General features: G+C 37.0%; 1 protein-coding gene across 4 annotated transcripts in view; it reads left to right on the forward strand.

Annotated features, from left to right (window-relative positions):
• The window catches only part of NEBL (nebulette), a 138,654-nt gene that overhangs the window by 110,293 nt on the left and 5,685 nt on the right, over positions 1-22,676 (forward strand). For 3 of the 4 annotated variants that reach the window (XM_085318354.1, XM_085318351.1, XM_085318353.1), the window contains one exon: positions 18,065-18,180. In XM_085318354.1, the coding sequence (XP_085174480.1) occupies positions 18,065-18,180 (116 nt within the window). Of the gene's footprint in view, positions 1-15,223; positions 16,301-18,064; positions 18,181-22,676 lie in introns of those variants that run through there. The other variant, XM_085318352.1, reaches the window with a different exon arrangement.

Here is a 22,676-nt window from a genome sequence, read left to right on the forward strand (position 1 = left end):
TTTTTTTTTTTTTGAATAAAAAATGCTACCATTTAGTTACCTGGGATCCTTGGACTACTTGTGCTTTTAGATTATAAGACATTTTAATTGTAGCCTGCCTGTTTACATCCTTCCACTCACCAGAGTAGTATGTTCCTATGTTTGCCAGTTTAGGGAGTCTATATTGTTTTAGGTACTGTGTAGATACATACAAGCAGCTCAACTTAAGAAAAGATGAGGAAGAAAGTGTTCAGATTGAAGAACTCTGGYTCTGAACAAATGGATATCCATGTTTGTGACTGAAGTGAAATCCTTTATATCCTATCTGTCCATCTTTATTTGATATTTTAACTTTATTCCAAACTCTTTGAATAGATTATAGCAAAAACCTGCATTTATGCCTCTCTCTGCCCTGATGCAAAGTAGGCTTCTCGGTCCATTGCACATTGTCCCTAAATATCTATTCTGATTTTTCTGGCTCTACTCCAAGCCATTTTAACACTGCTTTGTCAGCTTGATTTGATTGTTAACAGATATTTTTTATTACTTGCCATATTGAGAATAGGAAATGAGTTTTATTTTGCTGGTTGTCTTGTCATTATCAAGCTTGCTTTATGTGTCTCTTTTTAAATCTATTGTTATGATGATGTGTGGAATAGATCCTTGCCAAGATCAACATATTTTAGCAAGATATTGTTTCCTCTCTTGACCCAACTGGTTAGCCAATGTCTGAGTGCTTGTAGACAGTTTCCCCTGCAGGAGAGAAATAAATGCCAGAGCTAAGTACTTTGACACAATTCTGTTTAATTACAAGAAAGATACCTAAAGGCCTATTTCTGTGAAAACCGTCTGAAACAAACAGCAGAAGGTGGTCTTTGTGGTCACAAATATCAGCCTTTTTCAAAACATCATTCTATCCAATATCTCGTTTGTCACATAGCCAAAGGGTGATTTGGCCCTTGACCTTTAAGCAGTGTCAAAGTAAATGAGAGCCAAACTCATTTTGCTGAGGTTTCACTGATGTTTCTCACTGAGTTTGTACTTTTATGTCTCGCAGTATTTCTCACTGGTGATTGCTCAGTCTGATGGTGCACCAATATGAAATACAACTAGAGATCTGTGACCAATTTCACAACCTCTAAATAATGTCTTTGGTCTGTTTCATTATCTTTCAGCTGCTTCTAAATTGTTCCATTGCCAATTTATTCTGAAAACCATTACTGATATTTTGACCAAGAACACAAGTCTTCAGCAATCCACTGACACTGCTACTGTCTTTCCTTAGGTACTTCTTCCAGTCCCTAACTGGGTTCTTGACTATGGCTTCATCATAAACCTGATGTAAAAAGGCTTATCCTAGATAAGCCAAATAGTGACTGCATCTGTTGTCCTGGGGGAATTTTGGTAGCAACATCGCAGGAGGCKACTCAGGATGTTTGCTAGAATTTCTTCTTCCTATTAGACTTCCTGACCATTATTTTAGGTGGTGAAGTTTAACCTCATTCTTTGTAATTAATTGTTGCCCTAACAAAGATTTCCTTTGTTAGGAAGCAGAACAAGCTGTTCTGTAGCAGTTCCTAGAAATGATTGTGTGCCACATTAGTTCTTCTAGCAAAATTTTCAGCTATTGTTCAAACAGCTATTTTCAGCTTGGCTAAAGAGGAAAAGAAACTAATAATTTCTCTCTTTCAATCCTGCTTTTTACACTGGTGTTACAGCTTCTCAGGCGTGGAGCTATTGAGTAATTTTTGAGAAGGTCTTTCAGACTATTTTAGTGAGAAGTTGTTGAGATACATGGAAGTTAAATTTATTTCTATTTGAAAAAAACTGATAAATCATTCTTTTCAGAACACTATAGAAAGAAAAGCAATAAGAGGCAATTCCTTTGCTTTCAGTTCAGGACTTCCTAGTCAGCATTGTGCCCAGAAGATCTCTGAATCATTTTCTAAGGTTCATTATAAAGTTTTTTCTCTCTCCTGATTTTCTGTGCTGCCATACACACTGTGTTTTCTCCCAGTTATTATCACACTTACCATCTTGCTCCCCTTCCTTCCCTCAGACTAATGTCTTGTCCTGGTTATTTACATTCAGGCCCCCAGAAGACTACCATATGACTCAACTCATATTTCAGTCTTGCGTTATTTTGGACAATGGTACTTGTGTTTCAACCATCTGCTCTATGGAGGAGACAATTGCTTTCACATGTATCTCATTTACATATATTTATGGAGTTTTCATTTCTAATGATAGAAAGGAACACAGCTATCACCTAATTGCACTTCTTGGTTGAGAGCCTGTACGGTTTTTCTCAGAAGATATGCTGAAGGATGTATTTTTAGAAAGATATTTTCTTTATTTTAAGGACTCAAAATAACAGTGAATCCACCATCTCTTGTTGGCGACTTAGGTAAATATGTGAAAATGGCATTCAGCTCCCTCTGTGTCTCAAGACTGCTTTGTCTCGTTCTGCTCCCCCAAAGTGAGAGTAAAAATGTTTGAAAATAACATAAGCTYACAAGAAGATTGGAGACTAATTTTTTTTTGAAAAGCGTGTCATTTTACAAAAATTTATATATATATGTATATATTCTTCTCAGTAGTTCCATCTCTGGAGACTGAGGAGGGGAAAGGACTGTTAACACTGGAGTGTTAGTATGTGGTGAGATCTAAGATACAGAAATGAATTTGTGGTATATGATCTGTGGTATATGAATAGTGCCAGTCCTGCTCAGTTGCTCAAAGGCATGTGTGTGCAGTTATAGAAAAAGAATGGCAAAATAAAGTGAAGGCTGCAAGCAWACATTTATGATTAGTTCATATTTTTCTTCAAGCCCATTGTCAGAAACAAAGAAACAAAGTATTACAACGAGATGAAATTCTGGTTAAGGATTAAAATGTCAAGCAATTTAAGCCTTTTAGAGCATGGAAACTTGCCATTAAGAGAGTTTACCTACAACATCTRTCTCTAAGACCCACTCAGCTACTACTAGAACAAATTCTAGGCTTTGCCGTGATGGCTAGAGAAGTGACTGAGCACAGTTRTTTACTACTAGGAAAGAGTGGCCTAACAATACCATTGCTTTGGTCACTTCCATTTTGCATGAGTCTTTCACTCATTTTGAGGYGAGGAATTACTGTCAGTGTTTGGAATGAGAAGGCCCATCATGCACATTGGAAGAGTTTCACTGTTATTCTCATTTCACTGTTATTCTGTCTTTCTCTCTTTTTTTCTTTCTCATTTTTTTTATTATGCAGCAATTCATGTCCACATTTTGTTTTCATTATACTTCAGTGAAAATATTTTCCTTAAGGTTCCTCCTTTTGTTTTATTTATCAAAGTCTTTTTATGCTGCTTTCCTTCCATCCTGTTTCAACAGCAGAATGTTTTCATTTCGCTTTCCAATATTCTTCCTTCAGTTAGTTTTTATTTTAATTATCTTTCAATTTATTGTATCTCTGTGGGGCTTTCTGTTTAGCTCTGTCCTGTTTTTCTTTGATTTAAGTCAGCAGGACTTTATTTAAATATTACCAAGTTTGTTTTCAGTCTGAAGGCTTCTACTTTAAAATGATCTTAGCGATCATCCTGCATTAGAGGAATTCAACTAGTTTTTTGCTTGATACACCCTTTTTTTCCTTCCAGTTTAAATCTTTTGGGTTGGTTTTCTTCCTTTTTGCTTTTAAACTTTTTCAGTGTACTAAATTGCCCTTTCTGTTCTTATTTTGCTTGTATTTTAAATTGAGTATAATCTCTAAATGGAGAGAGGCCAGAGGTGAATATCAGGTCCCTTCATTCAAGGATGATGAGATGTAGTACTCTACTCGTTACTCTACAGGGGGAAAAAAAGATTTTTTTAGTTATTTTCTAAATTCTCAACATGTTATTATTAAAACCTACAGTCTTTCTTCAGGAAAGAAAAAAAAAAAGAAAAAAAAAACCAAGTTGCTATACTCCAAACAAACTTGGACAGGTCATGTAAGATGTTAGAATAGAATTTCCAACTGTCTTTTGTTGCATTTTAAAAATGAATGCTAAGATTTCCATGTACYGGTTGGTGCTAGTGTGTTATTTATTGGCCTCATAATCACTATACAGGCTTGTCTKGTTAAGCCTGAGTTACAGTTCACYTGTTGCTAGAAAAGTAGTGAGAATAAAGACAGAGGTCTTGAAATAAGAAGATTTGAGGTCTTCCTTTCTTTATTCTGATGACAAGGGTTTGCAGCTAAYACTTGAGTCTCTCACTGTTGCTTTTCCATGGAAGCTGCCTCCTTTCACTGATGCTGGAAATCCAAATACTTTCTAAGTGTAATACAATTCCACTTACACCTTGGTAGTTTTTAAATCTTTATCTATCTTGTTATCTTTCCTGTAAAACTTTGTAGTAGTACAATGTAGTACATTGATACTACTCTTTTCTGTAATTAATTTTTGGTCAGATGCTGAAAAAGTTAAAAACTTTTGCAAAAAATTTTGGGGTTGTAAGCAAGGGAAATGGCATGGAAGCAATCTGACTCCAAACTATACGAAGTCTTCAGAACATACAGTATCACAGAATTTTCCGGTGGGATATGAATACTTAATGTTTTGAAGTCTTTATATTGCTTGAAGTAGGAGTTGAAGCAAAGTCAATGAGAAACAATCAGTCCTTTCATCTCTCCTCTTGTGCCCTAATGTGAGAGGGACAAAAACTTACTTTCTTTTTGCCATCTCCTCATCATCATGTAGGCATGTCCTCCCCATGTATTATGAGCTTTCTAACAAAGAAAGGCTCCAAAGTAGCTGAGCCTACTGCTCTCCCATCTCTCCCTTTCTCCCAGCTCCAGGAGTTATCTTTCTCTGTTCCCCACTAAGGCAGGAACGTGCATCTACAGATCCTTAGAAGTACTATTGTTTGAACTGCARTCTGAACACAGCCCTGCCTGGAGCAAATGTAGACTCTATGTGTTATTGTATGTCACTAGCAACAGCCCTGCACTGTGTACCAGCTCCTGCAAGGTGCTTTTGCTGCTCAGCCTTGACACTGGGAGAACTCCTTTCCTTCCCTGAGCRTACAACAGTATCTGTGGCTCTGTATCTAAAATATTTGTAGGATTTGCCTCAAACTTCAGCACCTTGCCACTTATACCACAGAAACTGCTACAGTCAGGAACTATGCTGCTGGTTCTGCTCCAGGTTTGTCCGGTCAGAAGACAGACTAGTTAGGTAAAATGGAGAAAAAAATATCTATTTTCTCTCAAGGATTTACAGAGATGCTCCCTGGTTCATGGGCCAGAGAGTCTGCTTGGGTTGGAACTATGGTAATATCCTTCTGTTGTATCAGCAGATAGAAGAGGAGGAAAAGAATCAGAGTCTGAATGCCTTCCTTTCTCCCTCCTCCTCCTCACTTTTTATGGTTCTGTCTGGTTTTGAGGGTGGAAAAATTCACCATTAATAAAAGACAAGTCAAAAAAAAAAAAAAATAGAGGAAATAATGTCCCACTGCTCTTTAGATTGTAATAGAGAGATGTCTTCCATCTCCAGGTGCAGCTGGCAGGACCRCAGGGCAGAAATCCTTCACCCCTGTTCGTGTTCAGTTTCTGAGCTCTGTCATTTTAGGAGGTCAAGCAGAATGACACAACAGTTATATTTTCTTCTCTAGCAGCCAAGGAAGAATGGGTCTTTTATGTTAGGAAGCTGATTTCTATTTCCGTAATGTTGTTCCCTAGAGTCTAGTAATCAAATATGGCATTTGGAGGATTGTAGATTTCACAGGAAGAACTTCAGTGGCTTTTGCAGATTTCTTGTCCCCTTTTAAGTGTATCAGCAGGCTGCACTACCACAAAAGCCTAAACACATCAAAACAGAGCGCTCCGTGCACTCCCTCGTGGTTGGAGTCACATACGCCCTTTTCTTATCCACCAGCTCTTACATCTGTTTAGGAATTTTTATTTTTATTTTTATTTCAGACTAGATGGTGCTTTGTTTTTGCTTCTTTTACATGTAAATCCCCAGCAGATTCACCAATCTGAAAGCTAATGTGTGAGAAATGTGTCTTTTTCTACTGGACAGCATTATGGTAAAACTTTGTGCTTTTCCATGTTGGTAGACACATGATTTTCTAGTTTTAAGTGTATATCGTGGTACAAATGCTTGGAGTCAAATGATGAATACCTCTGCCATAAACTGATTGTAATATTTTTGAACTAAGCTAATTAGTCTTACATGTATGTAATATGTACACAACTGCTTCGTATCTGTTTAGTACCTATCTAGCACCACAAATTATTTAGCATAAGCAATTTTCACTGTTTAGAGAGTTCACACTCCTTTAAAATTGCTGACTCCTGGTCTTGCATTGTCAAAAATATATTTGCCAGGAAAACTTATTTTCCTTTATAAAGATTTGATGTAATGATGCTGTACCTCAAAAGGAAAGAGAGTACTTGTTCAGGCAGCAAGACAGAGCTCTTTCTCCTTTAAAAACTCCACCTTTTATTTGAAGGAGGTATGTTTTGCGCTTTCAGCTTTTGCCTGCTGACTTGCAGCAATTCCTAATGTTCAAAAAGGAGTAAATTTTGTTTCTGATAAAAAAAAATAATGACATTACAGGCAGAGGACCTTATGAAAACAGTAGGAAGTTTCCTGGTGTTGGAAAAGTGATGCTTTTCTGCCTATAGATCTGAAGTAAGAAGGGAAATTAAATGCAAGTGTAGTTGTGAAAGTTCAGATTTCAATTAGAAACAGGCCAGATGTGTTCTTTATGTATGTGTTAACTCCCCAATAAGAGTCTGTGAAAAGATTTCTGACAGTATTTTATAATTTCATCTCTTCTGAATAATTCATTTCAGCCTTTTAAGGCAAGTAAGTCTAGGAACCCACAGTAGTGGCAATGGGACCACTTTTGTGTGTTATCATAGCAGTTTTGTCTAAAATCTATCTGTTGTAGTCAGGAATATCAGACTTTTACATAGTGTCCTGTGTCTTTACTGAGTGCTTTGTTAATGCAGAAAATGAGAGAAAAGAGTCCAGAAAACTAGGTTTCATTCTCTTCCACTACAAAAGAACTAGGAACTGTCTAAAAGCTGTTGTTTTGAAGTGTAAAACCTGAAACTTTGTATTGAACTCTAAAGCYGGTGCTAGATTTTATGTTCAGTTCAATCTTGAGTGATTAATCTAGGGATCTGAAAATAAAATTAAATATCCCACACTGCTTGCAATACATTCAGAAATAAATTGTGATTTCAGCTGAGAGCCCATTTTCATTCAGCGCACGTTCACTGAGGGTGAGTTAACATTCCAGGGAGAGCTTTACGTTTCACGCTTCCAGAATACTTTTTGCTGAGACTGCTTTGGCCTRTGTTTGATTCCTGCACTTCTCCCCAACACCGATGAGATCTTACAACATATGAAGGCAACCACCACACAAGCTGGGGAAGACAAATCCAGGAGACGAATCTATTTGCAGTTTCTCTACGGCATGGCAACAGTTCAGGGGGATCCTCCTCCTGTTTGCCCCACTGGCTGTCAGAGTCTGATAATTCCTTTTCCTTTAGACAGCTRATGAGCAGAAGGTGGAAGGGAGATTAAGTGATTCAACAGCTGAAGCATTAATGGCTCCCTTGTCAAGCAATTGTTTCAGCTGCTCAATGTGTATAGCAGCTTTTGAACCTGTCCAGCAGATAATAAATACCACTAGTAAAATTATGTGCAGTCATTTTCTTGATCCAGTTTCATACTATGTTTCCACCATTGCTCAGATTGGTTATATCTCCAGTGCAGATAAATAGCTGCACAGAAATYAAAGGACAGCTTCCTTAAGAAGAACTTACGGGGTTCTTTCATGTAAATGGGCAACAGTTGATGGTCAGGAAATGTAACTGAGTTCAAACTGTAACTGAGAGCGTGTGGGTAGTGTAAAATGTTAACATAACCTTCATTTTACTAGTGTTTCCATTTGTGAGAAAGCCTAGAGCAGAAACCTACCTGTCCACACTGTAAGAAAGAATTGCAGCTTCTTGTGGTACGCTGTGGCCCCACCAGGACCTAGGATGCCTCAGGCTGGCTTTAAGGCTTTTTGTGCCTTCATAAGCAGAAGAATGTCGTGTGGTGTGCAGGGAAAGGCAAAGCACATTGCACTCTGTTTTCTCAGCTGATATATGCTGCAGTTCAGGTGGAATGTCAGCCAAAAAAATCAACTCATGATAAGGTCTGTTATATCCCTGACACCAAATCCATACTGCAATTTGGAGTCAGAACTCCAAAGCAGAAGGCTATGTGATTTTTTTAAATATATATTCCAGTTATGATAACAGTAAGAGAAATGGGGACATATATTAATGTCATGATACACCTGCTGCTTACAGATATATAGGCTACGCTCTTTGGACTTTATGGCTAACAGTGAAGACTGATTCCAGTATAATATTGTATCAGTTGTTGCTATAATCCATATAAAGTGAATGAGGACATCTGCTTTATATTTGAACTACGAGAACAATTCCTAAGACATAATATAATGTAGAACCTGTATGTAGATGTATGTATATTAGAGGTTATAAAGATGAGTTGAAGACTCTTTATTTTTAAAAGTATAGTCATGTTCACAGTCCAGATAGGTAAATGGGTCTGACAAAGCAAAAAGAACCAACCAGCACCACCTTCCTCATATTTTGTATAAACTGTGCTTCAGAAATGCAGTCCCTTCTCTTCTAGTCTCAGTTGCTGATTCTTTTGACCTTGGCTTGAATAAACTATTTAATAGATTAAATCTGTTTTTGTGAGCAAAATGAATGAATGTCTGTAGAAGATTTTGTGGCTGGGTATTTGAAATGTTACTTTTCCCTTAGTTGCACTAAGTTTAACTATTTGATAATATTCTATGTTCATGATAACCCTAAAGCAATGTTAATGTTTTAAGGTTTAAAACTGGGGACAAATAGGACTTCATTTTTAGGTTTAGAAGCCAAATAGTTGAAATGTTTTGTTTTTACAGTACTGTAGGAACTGCCCAGTGGGATCTGGAAGCAAAAATAATGGTTTGCATTTATTTTAGTTGAAGTGAATGGCTACAATTGTCCATAAAATTCTAAATATCAGATATGATGTTGTAAAGTTTTTAAACTTATCCCTAGAACAACTGTTTGTATAAGTTTAATGAAGCTTTAGTCATTCATTCTGAATTCTAATTTTGTGTTGTGTTCACTTCTACATTATCTCAGCCTCTCCTTGCATGAGAGATGTTTCAGTCCCTTAATCATTTTAGTGGCCCTTCACTGGACTTGGACCAGTTGCTCCATATCTCTCTCATACTGGGTAGCCCAGGACTGGACCCAGCACTCCAGGTGTGGCCTCTCTAGGACTGAGCAGATGGAGAGGATCACCTGCCTCCAGTTGCTGGCAATGCTTTTGCTAATATAGCTACTACAGTTACTGTGGAATTAATTCTATTCTACTTGTTTGAATCTTGATGTTTACAGTGTTACAGTCTCAAATGACCATCCAAGAGACATTTTTTAGAAATTTGACACCATTTCCTATTCATTAAAATTTTTCTACTGTGCTAGGGCAGGACTAGCTCATGCTCTTTGCAGACTGAGACGGCTGTTCCCCACCTCACTGCTTAGCAGACACATTCAGAGGCAGAGGCTCTGTAGATCATTTGTGATGCAGCTTCTCTTGTTAGGAAAGGTCAGATTAGATTTATTTAAAACTTTACAACTGTATGATGCTTTACAACGACAGAGAGGATTTTCAACAAACAGAGAGGCTTTTGACCTGTGATTTAGTATCCTGTCCCCCTTGTTTCTCTTCAGTAATGAAGGTCTAAGGAATATGCACAAGCATTTCCTAGCAAAAATCTTCCTTACATTAACTTCTTCTGACAAAGAGAGTGGATTTTGAGTTGACTGTCCTCTTTAACTTTGACAGTAGAAAACTGAACATCCTGGATTCCTTTCCATTTTCTCTAGACTCTGACATTTAGTACCTGGTTGTAGACTTGACTTCTTGGAGATTCTGCTGTCCTGGGCTTTTCCTGAATATAGCACTTTCTTCCAGTTCCTCTGAAAGGAGAATGAAAGCAGTATTACCTTTATTTAAAGGCAAAATATCTATGAGGTTAGAAAGGAGACTTATTTGCCCTACAGAGCTTTAGACCCTGTAGAGGGGCCAGAATGGAGCTCAAGAAATAGAAATTATTCAGTATTTCTCAAAATACAGTGAGTTTAGGAGAAGGTCTGAATGACTAGACACAGACCATGATGTACTATAGGGCCAGTTTAGCAGCCATTCCTCCACTGGACTGGCTAGTACTTTCCAAATTTCCACTTCTCCTACTATTGGATGCATGAGTGACTACTCATACAACAAAGATCAGTGTGACCAGTGGTCGTATTATTGACTGTTCATGAAAATCAGTAATTTCTGAACAGCTGAAGTTTTTGTGAATTACGTTTAATCTCTGGAGAGAGAGTTTCCCCTAAAAGGAAAACAAATTAATGAATAAAATGTAGGATTCCATGTGACATGTACACATTACATGTTCTTTTGTCATTCTTCTTAAAATATCTTTCCTTTCTTTGACGTATGCTAAACAGCTCTGTGTGATCTTCCTTTGTAATTTCGTTCAAAATCCAGTATTCATTTCTTATAATGAAATTGTTGTAAGAGTTATAATTGTACAATTCTGCATCTCCCACAATAATTTACTTCAGCTTACATGGTGGGTACACTTATTTAGGCTTAATTATTGTTAGCTGATTTTAGAAAAATCCTATTACAAAAAAAATGGTGCTGAAAAAAGTCCGTTAGTCTATTTATTCATGACACTAATGAAGTTTAGCTTAAATCATTTTATTTTATCCATTATAGTAAATTAGTAGTTAGCCTTGAGAATACGGTCATTATTTGATTTTTTTTAATATCACGAATAATTAACATTTGTTATTTTAAATAAAACATTTTAAATTTATTTATATGCAAAATTACTCATTTTGTTGAATGTTTTTTCCCCAGACTCAAATTTTTCAGTGATTTGAAGATTGCATAGTTTATTTGTGATTTTTTATAATTTAGGTTATGGAAACGTTCTAAAGTTCTAATTTACCACTGACTCCAAGTAGCTATGTACTTCAGTTCTAATGAGGTCAGTGAACATGGCAGATATTTATTAGCACACTGTGTGAATTAGGCCATATTTTCAGGTTGTTATTTCAACAACCTAATTATTTCTGAGTTTGATACTCCAATTTACTAACGAATTCTGACTCCTGTGATGGATAGTACACAGACAAACTGCTACTTCTGACAGAGCACCACTGAGAGCAGCAAGCTGGGTTGTTCAGACAGCCGTGAAAGCAGTGTAACTCACAAGTAAAGGGCAAGAAAAAGAAAAGAGAAAAAAAATAAAGAAAAGGAAAAGAAATGAAGGGAAAGTTAGTGTATGCACAAGAAAAAATGCCAAGATGCCTTACCATGTTGTTCTGCACTGTTCTGAAAACAGCACTGTTTTGTATCAGGTCTCACCATCTCCAGTCTTCAGGTTAGTGCTTTTTATATGTTTATGCAGTCTGACCTATTCTCAGTGGATTTTACTGTATTATGCTCCTCTTTGCAGCTACAAAATAATAAAATTCTCTATAATAGGTAAGAGTTAAAGTTGGTTTAAAATAAAGCTCAAAGCTGTTGTTTCCATTTTCTAGCTTCTTTGAAAAGCTAATGCTGAGCTATTTAACTTTAGAGCTGGATGGGAATTTTTCAATATTCTTCATCAGAATATAGCAATATAATGCCAAACTTTTTGACAGGAATGGGCCAGTTCTGGTTAATGTCCAGATGTTTTATTCAATTTTGAGATTATTAAGTTTATAGCTCGACATTTTTGAAACAAAAAATCCCATTCTATTTTATAGTATGTTAAATTTTAAAGGACATTAATTATAACAAATTCTGAAGATGATCAAAATTAAACCTAGATCTTTTGAAGTAACTGCCATAAAATTATTCCTTTACTTCTTGATCTTTTTTATTTTTCTTTTTGCATGAACCTTTGAGATTTTTTCTTTTCATCCCAGTTTGAGACAGAAATATTTTTAACAAGCAACTCTACACTGGACTAGAAAATTATATATGAGGTTCACCAAATGTTATCTGCATGTATCTTGTCTATGCTCTGCTGATTGCTCTCTATACTTCTCTGACTGCTTCTTATCATGTCCTCTAGAGCATATCCCCCTTTGCTCAGTTCTGGGGGGTTGCTGTGGAACAGTTCTGTACCTGCTAACCTCCTCCTTACCCTCTCTAACTTGTCTCTGGGTTGTCCTTCCACACTCACCAAAGTCATTAAGCTACTGGGTTGATGAATGCATCAGGCCTCCTTCTCTCTAACCAGATTACAATTTTGACCTGTTTCTCTGGTATCTGCTTTAATTTCAAGCTTTTAGCTCGTGCTGGCTGCATCAGGCTTTCTCATCTTCTCTAAATTTGCAATATCTTTCCTCAAATACTGTGGAAGCTTAGGGTATGACTATTTGGACCTCTAATATACAGTGCATGTGAACGGTAGCATATAGAAGAACACTGAGTTACGTCAGCATTGCTGGATGCTGTGATGCCCAGAGGAAAGCATCTCTGAGAGGTTCAGTTCTTTTGAGTTTTGAGCTCACAGGGCGCTCGCACAAGCAGGTCACTCAGTGGGTGCCTCTGTGGGTCAGCTGAGCTGATCTAACAGTTCACTGCCTTCTGCTGCTTATGGTCTTGGGTGCCTGGTCCTGCCTCCTCCCTAGCACTGGGTCTGTCACTAGTCTCATCCTTTGTTGAGCTGACTCAGTTCACCAAACCAGCAGCAAAACAACCCAGCTGAAAAAAAAGAGAAAGGGTGGCAGGATGCCAGCTTTTAGTAGCCATGAACTGTTAAGAATGTCTCAGCCAGTTCATGGAGCATCAACTACAGATATTTAGCGGGGATCTCAGAGAAGTAGCGCCTCATGGCTCCTGCTGAGCTCTTCCAGCACTCTCAACTTCAGCAAAAAATGATATAGCTTAGCACCTCATCTTCAAAAGGCTGCTAACACCTCATCTATCATGTCAGACAAGAAGCCCTTCTACTCTTTTCACAGCTTATCCTGATCATATGTATCCTCCCTTATTTACTGTCAAGATATCAAGATTTTCCTTTCTGATTAGCCTGTGGTACAGGCTTCCTTCAAAACTCCTTAAATATGTGGGTGATCACAGTTACGTTTCATTTATCCTTCTGTTCATGCTTGGACAGAATGCAAACTTCTGCAAAATTAATGCATTAAGAGTCTTCAAATTTCTCCTTATAACTGTTTCTCAAGATATGAAAAAAAATAAATTCAGTTAGATTCAGGAAAGGTGGAAAATTATGATAATATTCAAATATACCAACCTTGGTAAGTGATGATAATGTATCACTTTGTTCAAGGATGTGATTGGTAATACAAATTGTATCCCAAAACACTTTAAATATGTTAATGATGGAGAGCAGCAGCCAACATCTGGGAAAGTGACAGAAAACATAGTATAAAGTGTCAAGTCAAAGTCTGAAACTGCAGTTACCTCAGTGATGCTTTCTGGAGCAGGCAACTGGCAAATAACAATTGTTATCAATTGTTATTGTCCACCAACTTCAATGCAGTAATAAGAGTTTACTCTAAGGCTGTATCTCCGTAGCTATGTAGTCAGGTAACCTGGATCTGAAAATGGTCAAGGGAGTTGTACAGTTCAGGGAATGATCCACACGCACAACATCTGGGGTATACATGAATGGGTACACAGACTTGTGCTCTAGGTGTACACTTCCCCACATGCAACTGTGTCACTACTTTGACAATGTACTGAACATATGTTGAACATAGCTGAATAATTTCTAAGGCAAAGAACAAAAGAAAGAAGGAATTGAAGGAGAGACTTTCTAAAGCAGAAAGATCATGAAGGCTTCTCTAGATGTTGCAACCTGTGGAAAAGAAAGCATCAGCAAGGCAAAATAGGGGAAAGACTTCAATATAAGTGTAGCAACACAGTTCCTGTAAGCAGCTTCAAGGGAACTAGTCGTAATGTCAGTAACACAAATATGTAGACAATTATGTAAAGATAATGCTGCATTCTGGCTCTATTAAAGTTTTGTGCTTCTCAGGAAATTTACAGCTTGATCATTGTCTTACAGAAATCAGAATTAAACAAGTAATAATGATTGTTTTTCTTTTTACTTCCTAGTCTACCATGTTGTTTTATTATTGCAGGATGATGTAAAGTATTTAGTGGGTGCTCTGAAATCTTAGTGGGTTGGTGATGGAACCATGACTTGAAATCACATCAAAGCTTGAAGTATAATAAATAATTAAAACTATATTGTGTCTATAAGAATGAATGGAGTGATTACTATTGAATTGTGCTGTAGTAAATGAGATGTATTTTTGCTGTGCGCTTGCTTACTCACTAGTTTTGAAAATGCAATAGTTAGCAGTGGCTATTCAACATTTTACCTTGAGCTATCTGCTGCACAGAAGAAATAAGGAGAGTTTAAACATGATTTTGATAAAATATTGTATCTTGGAAAATGCCCTTTAAAAGAGTTTTCTTTTTAGTATAAACTTTTCTTTTACTCTGTAGCTGTATAATGCTGTCTTAATTATTCTTTTTCTGTTTCTGCAATCTGACCTTTTTCTTTCACAGTCATTTTCAAAGCATATCCTGATAGGTATATACACTGCAGACCTCATTGTCTGCTGCAGCAAGCTGATACCTGCTATCATTCTTGGGGTTCTTCTTTTTCTTGGAAACTTCCTCTCTGTCTTTTAACATGGTCATTCATTTTCCACTCTGCTAAAGTCTTAATGCAGCAAGAAAAAACTCCTACCTGTACTTCTGGGAGCAATGGTCAGCCCTCAGATCCCTCACCAATAAATCTGGCTTTAGCTAAATGAATTTTATGTTCCACCACTGTGCTTTATTGTTCCCTTAGGTTAACTAAAACCATTGTTTTTGCTGCTGTTATATGTTATAGAACTTTATACTTCAGTCTGAGCCAAAATAYTGCAGTTAACTGTGGGTGATGATGATGAAGAAAAGTCAAACTCTTCTTTTCTGCATCATTTAGTCTCATCTTGAGTTATCTGTGTGCTACCAGAAATACAGCTCACATCTGTTGCCCTTCACTAATCAGCTGATTTATGTGTTATCTAGATATGTAACAGTCTGAAGATTTCTTGAAAATTTCTTAAAAAACTACAGATTTTTTTTTTGCAGCCCAACAGTGGAGGGAAAAGGTGGAATTATTCCTTCAGGTATCATCAACACTGATTTCAATATACAGCCTAACTAAAGGACTGAAAGATAATTAGTCAAGCTGTGGAATCCTAGAAATTCCTTATCTTTGTCTGGAAGCTTGTTGTAATATTTCAGTTTATAATGCTGCCCAAATCTTTCATGCTTTGGAAAACATGTTTTGTTTCTCTGGGTTTAATTTCAGTTGTTGCAGGTGAATTAATAGGTAGATTCTCTGGCACAGCTTGAGGGAATTCTCTCAGCTGTGTTACTCGACTGCAAAAGAGGAAACCATGGCTCAGACCTGCTGCTGACAGTTGTCACTAAGCTGTGAGGCATGGGTTATCCACCCTAAATTAAGCCTGACAATTTGGAGGATATAAAAAAAGCAGACCATCAGTTGGCTTGCTGCCTCACAGTGCCAAGAGATGATTGGTAAGAGTTAGGAAAGATGAATTTTGGGGAGAAGGAGTCAAGAGTGAAGAGTTTCTACCAGCATCTTCACTTCTCTCAGGAAGAAGAAAGGGGTTTTCAGAGTGTCTCTCCCTTGTAGGGAGCAAGGAAAGCAACTGCTAGCTCTTCCTGGGTGAAAAGCAGACAGTGCTGACAGATCAGCAGCTGATGTTGGCTTAGATACTACTTCCTAATGAGTTAAAAAGTTCAAGCTGTGCTCAGTTTTGAACCCACTTGACCAATTTACTACTGGTACGAGGAGATGAGCCTCTGGTTTCTGAGAACTGACAAGCAGTTATGCTTGTGGTAAATTAGGCAAAAATAGGCAAAATGTATTCATCCAGGCTTGATCACAGAACCTTTGATTAAATTATGTTTCTCTCTTTTTTCTCATAAAGGGCTACATCTGGTCATGTAAAAATAGCTTGTAACAACACTGAAACATAAATTATTTGATGAATTACTTAGGACTATTCACTTAATGCATGATAATTCTGTGAACATGTTAACGAGTAGCAATTCTCTGATGATTAAACTGCTTTAAAATGTCTTTGTACTCATATGTCATTAGAATGAACTTGGCACTTCTAAAACATCCATTATTCATTATGTTCCAGTGTCGCATCTGACTGTGTATGACTTTAATTTCACTCACTTAACAAAGCAATCTATTCATTACAATAGTTTGAAATGTGTTTACTAAATCAGAAAAATCTTAGTTAAATTTATAGTTTTCTATCTCTAAAAGTAGAGTAGGTCAAAAAATATCCAAATTTGTAATTATACACTTAATGTGTTTGATTATGCTAATTAAAATAAATGTTTTTTTTAAGAAAAATCTATGTTCATACGAATGATATTGCTAGCTGGAGAAGCAAGTTAGGTGAAACACCTTGCTGAAAGCACAAGGCCAACTTTTCTTTCTGATACAGTTCAGCAAACTCTCTTCAGTTTATTTTCACATGCATCTGTTCTGGCTGCTTGAGAAGCAGACAAAGATAGAGTATTATTACTCCAAACAGAAATATTCAATGTTTTCATATGTTTGTATGAAGTAATTTTTTTTGGCACAGAGGTTTCCTACTCTTCCCATATWTGTTCATTCTACAGGTCCTTGGTCCTTCCATACATTTGAACCCCATTAAACCCTCCATTAGTTGTGTTCCTGTTTGAATCTATGTGTGATGACGGCTCTGGAAGTGGTTCTTCACTTCCCAGCCAAGCCCAAGAGATGTATCGTTCAAAGTATCAGACTACTGAATGACTCCATATTTGAGGATTTTTGACTCATGGGCTGCATGAACTCTGTCTTGTGTAGATGAAAGATGGCTTTGGTTAGAGGAATCTGGTAGAAAATGGGCTGAATGGATTGCTTGAAGATGTGTCAGAGGAAATACATTTAGTATTATTATCTAGTGTTGCTAAATGAATTTCCAGTTGAACTAGTGAAGGTTTGGTCCCAGATTAATAAGACTTGCAAAACACGCATGGACGTGAGTTCACAAAACTTTTAATCTTGTAGAACTATTTCAGTCTTTAGTTTTCCTTTAAAAATGCTTTTTGGGGCTTGCTGGGAGAACAGTGAATAGTCACCTATGCTGAGCTTATTTCTCACACGCTGAGCTTATTTCTCAGTATTTTCAGATTTTTTGTCAAATGTCTTTTTAACACATAAAAATTTAAATAACTATTGACTTCTATTTTTGGCTAAGAATATTGATGGAATCAGAATATACTAAGAAACCCAACTCTGGACGCACTTTTTATATTCATGTCTATTCCTGTGCAGCAGTCTTTTTTTGTTCAGGGCCCATAAGAAAGAGTTAATTTTTAATTAGTTAGTAAGTAATTAGTTAGGAATTGATTGCTTGGGAATTCTACTAAAACATTTCAAAACTTTGTTAGTGTATGCCTTTGTTTCAGTCACTCTTTACTTAAGAAAAGATTTTAATACCATTTTGTGGCATGTGACAGCATTCATATTTAGTACATCATCTACATTAGTATCAAAACTGAGTTAGTCGTTGATAACATTCATATTTAGTACATCCTCTATGGCAGTATCAAAACTGTGTTAGTGGTGTGTCCAGTTTTAGTATGTCTTTTTATGGCCAGATTTCTTAAGGTCTGTTAAGCTTTTCCTTCCAACTAATCTTGATATTGTCTGTGGGCATGTTGCTATAGCTTTGTCTACATTTATGTATAACTCTGTATGTTGTATATGGAAATCATTCTGAACAGTTTCCTACTGAGAAGTTGTTTGTACAATGTAGATGCTTAATCAGAAAATAATCTACAGCTTGTATGACGTGCTGGATAAGGACATTCTTTTAACTTACAGCGATGTGTTTGTATTTCCTTAATGCACAGCCCCTGTTCTCCCTGGGGCATATCAGCAAAGCCAATCGCAAGGGTATGGATACATGCACCAGACCAGTATGTCATCCATGAGGTCAATGCATTCACAGCCTCATTCAGCAGGTCTGGTGAGTACTGAATTTAAATAACAATTCTTTTTGTTAAGCAACATTTTCAGCCATTGTGAAATTGTTTAATGCAAGTGAATAAGTCCCCTTGAGTTCTATAGTTTGAGAATTTTCAAAATTAGTATTTTTCTGGCTTCTGTCAGTCTCTCGTATTTTTGATTCTATGATTGACCTTTTATGTATATTTATCTGTCATAGTCCTAAATGTGAGTGATAGAKGTAATGTATTTAAAAAATATGTGATAGAGGGCAATGGCAAGAACTTTTATGTCAGAATGAATTACAAAAAATTATTTATGATCTCCGGAAGTCAGAGAAATCACTTGTATCTTCCACCTGCTAAAAAAAGTAGTAAACACTGAGACAGGCTGATGTTATGTGGTCTGTTGAATTCAGGCTCCTGCTGGATGAAAAACACCAATCTCTTTTATGATCACTTTGTTAGTTTTATTTTTTTTTWAAAAAARATATTGACTGGCTGATTTTGTCCCAGCAGGCTTTATGCTTATCCATATTATTCAGCTTTGTTTGTATGAATCTAGCATATATTCTTTATTGATATGCTCTTTCTAATTCAGCAGAACAGTCATGCATCCACTCAAACCTGATGCAAATCAAGTTACACTGYTGGGCAACTAGGAAGAAGCGTTATCATGAAATCGTGGCCAAAGTCATGAAGTTCTTTTTTGTGGTGGATGAGAATGTAAAGCTGGAGTGAATCTGTAGTTCCAGAAGTAACTGACCATTGAGGGATACCTGAATGTTTTTTTTTTCAGGAAACTAGTTTTTGAAAATTGAGCTTCTTTTTACTTCTTTACCTCTTTAGATGTTGTTATGTTTTTAATGGTTCTCATGTAATTTTTTTTTTCATCATAGCACTGCCTAGGTATTGCACAGTTCAGATTCCATTGCCTTTTGATTTAGGTATATCAATTTTCTTGTACTTTGCAGGAAAATGTAAAGATTGTTTTGAATGGATGTATATTCACAGCTTCTGCCGTCTTGTTTAGAAATGAAGAAGCATTAATTGTGAACCAAACTTACAGCTGGCTAGAAAAAGGGGATTTGTTGAGCTGGAAAAATACTGAATTTCCAGAGTTGGTTGGATCTTGCATTTTTCTTCAAGACTGAAGCTCTGTAGTATGTCATACTGCAAAGATCACAACGTTCTGGGAAGCTTCAGTGCTTTCAGGCTTGCCACCTTCTCAGCTTGCTAGAAAGTCCAAGATTCAGATACCTGCATCTTAGGGTGAGCCAAGACCTGGGATACCTACCTAAGAGCTGTGAGGCAGCTGAAACTAGAGTTAGCTGTTCAGTTTCAATGATATTGCAAGGTGCTGGGGAATTGGCTACTTTCCAAAAAGGGTAGAGTCAAAAAAAAGTGGGAGACCTAGGGGCCTAAGCTTTGCTAACAAATTTGCTAGTGAGTAGGAGAGCAAAGCAGACAGCCTTCTAACATCTACAGAATGGACATGCCCCAAAATCTAATGTCCWTTTGGCAGCCTGTGGCTACATGGGCAGGTAGATGGCCTACTATTTCGCTAATATCTCCATCTCCCAGCCGAGGGGCTGCCTTTTGAAACAGTGTCATTTCACCTCTCTTGAAAATCTTCATTTTCTTCTTCTTTCCAGAGCTGGAAATTCAATGGTAATAGGAAAAGGAAGGGAGTGAAATTAAAGCATTTTAAATATTAAGGATTGAATGAGTCTCTCATTTCAACATAATTTCTTACCTTTTTTTTTTTTTTTTTTTTTTTTGGTTTTTTTTTTTTTTTTTTTTTTTTTTTTTTTTTTTTTTTTTTTTTTTTTTTTTTTGAGGGAACTTCTTACCTTTTTTTTTGAGGGAGTGTTGATATTTGACATTCTTTTAAATGATAGTAGCTATCTTTTATGAGCAAAAAAGGGAAACAGCAAATGTCATAATTTGAACTGATCTTGTTGCTGTTAAAGTCTGAGCTGGCTTCCTTGAAGACAACATAAAACAAACATTTCCAGAGGGAGGAAAAAAAGGACAACACAGATAAATGTGTTGGATGCTGACTGTTAATTTGCCAGTCCAGTGAGGAACACAGAAGGTGATCTTGATCTTCCCCCCTGGGGGAGATGATTCTGCTCCCAAGGGGAGAGGGCTTATAGCTCTGGCACAGCTATAAGCCTGACACGCTCCATCATCTTTCCACCTCCCCTTCAAGTGCCTGTCTTCTCTTTAGCCTGTGCAGCTTGTTCAGATATCCTGGGCACATTATGCTTGGCTATGGGGATGGTACATGGGATTCTGAGTGTATGCTGGGGGRGACCCCTGGTTGTATCTGGAGATCTGTTTAAGTGTAGCTGTCTGCATAGACAGAAGATTAAGGCAGCCTTGGAGTGATTTTCAAGAAACAATTTAGACATGCCTTAGGAGATCTGACAAACCTCTCTACGGTGTTAGCTTCAATGCTTTCAGGTGCTTATTAGGTCCTGGGCTTGTAGCAATACTGTCAGAGATGAAGTATGATTTGACTAAGCCACACAGAGGCTGCAGAAGAAAGGAAAAAGAAAAAACTAAGAGGGAGAAACTACAAGAAAGAAGTCCTAGCCTGAATATTGGTCTCAAAGTCCAGGTGTTTTTTGAGACTTAACTGAAAGCAAAGATGATGATGAAGTTGCCTATCCTTGCTTCAGTTTGCCTAGGACATCTCTAGGATGAGAGAGTTTAAGATCCCATGGGTTATCTTAAGGTGAGGATGATCAGAGAGGTAGCTGCTGTAGTGAAAGCCAGTCCTTTCAGCCTCTTCGTTCTCAACCTTGTTATCAAATCAGGGTCCCAAAGACATAACTTCATTTTATGTCCACCAGTATGGGAAAATTTCTAATGCCCATTTTCTGGTTATTTAATTTTGAGCCTGTTTTTATCAGGCATGATCCTAACAGTTCTTGGGTAGATTTTTTTTCTTTAGATGAGTTGCATCTTTTTCTAACTTTTGTTGACTTTCTGTGAGCAATTTTACATAGTATACTGTACTCTGAGCAACAATTTCATTCAGTCTGTTTTGTAACAGCTCCTTTAAGACTTCTGCCAGACTATTTTTGCCTCTATGCAAAACAAGTGAGGTTGTTTAGAAGCCTTTAGGTAAAGGTTGTAGAGAAACAAAACCTGTGTTGATTTCCCTTGAAAGCTGCTGTATGTGAGAGACTGCAACAGGTAATTGCTGCTTCCAGGGAATCAAGAAAGTGAGCTTAAGTTGGTGATTGAACAGGAAATACGCATCTCTTAACTTACATCTGGCTGGGGAGCTTGATAGCTGTTATTCAGTACTTCATATGCACAGATTTCTTACCATTTTGTCTAAGCAAAAGTTAGACCATTGAGGAGACAGGAGATAAGTGAGTATTTGACTGTTTTACAAAATCTCAGCCTTTTCTTAAACCCCCGTTGTGCTATCAGTACCTGCTAAATTCACTACTGACAAAGGAATAATTCACTTAGATGCATTTTAAAAATCCTTTGGTTTGAGTCCTTTAAGCATTGTAATTCTCAATTATATAGCCCAGACTACACTCTGAAGTGATAATTAGGCATTAAATGCTAACGGGATTATTATGGAGATTCCTCTTGACAGCCATTTAGCACCTAATTAGGTGTTAAGGCCATAAATTTAGGTTTCTCAGCAGCATTTAGGGCCCTATAAATTTTTTTAAAGTTTGAAATTACCTGCTTGTCTTAAGAACTTTGCACCACTATGATGATGATGGTCAAGCTGCCTTAAAGGAGATGGCAGTATTGTGTCCCATACCCCATGATGGTTTAAGGATGGATGAGCATCCTTCTGGGTGAGCAAAAACCTGCCTGTTTCTTTCCAATTGTATCTGTCAGTCTAATAAAACATTTTACCTCTTGCCCCAGTCTTTGCCCAATTATGGGGGACATAAAAACATGGCTTAGGGAACAATCTATTTTCTTCTTCATGCCAGATATGGATATTCTTTCTTAAAATAAAATTTCATTAAAAAAACAAAACAGAACAAGTGCATAGGGTGGAACTGAAAGTGATTTGGAGCTGTTTTCCTGAGCTGGGAAGCAAACTGAAGGTTACTGTCTCTTAAAAGGTTAAGACAATCATCCTGAATGTTAACAGTTTTTACCTTTGTTCTCTTTAAATCATTTTTACTAGAAAAATTCAGCTAGGTATGATGACATATGAAAAACAGCTGGAAGACCAGGGAAGTATTATCAGTGATGCCTGAACTGCGCTTGACTTCTATTGAGAGAYAGAAAAAGGGAAAAAAGTACTCTTGGGAATTTTAAATTGAGCTACTTTTGTTCTGCCATTAAGATACATGGGAGACTCTTTTCCCTGTGAGCTGGAAACTGTACTTTGAATTCCAATAAATGATAGCATGCTACTGATTATGAAGTGAAATAAATATATGAAAAGGAAACTGAAGTTTTTGCTTACAGCTAACAGAGGTATGGGGGAGTTTGGCTTAACTAACAACAGGACTTTGTGTTCTGT

Source organism: Rhea americana, unplaced genomic scaffold (genome assembly GCF_003343005.1).
Source record: "Rhea americana isolate MKP2758 unplaced genomic scaffold, rheAme1 scaffold_53, whole genome shotgun sequence".
Taxonomy (NCBI): domain Eukaryota; kingdom Metazoa; phylum Chordata; class Aves; order Rheiformes; family Rheidae; genus Rhea; species Rhea americana.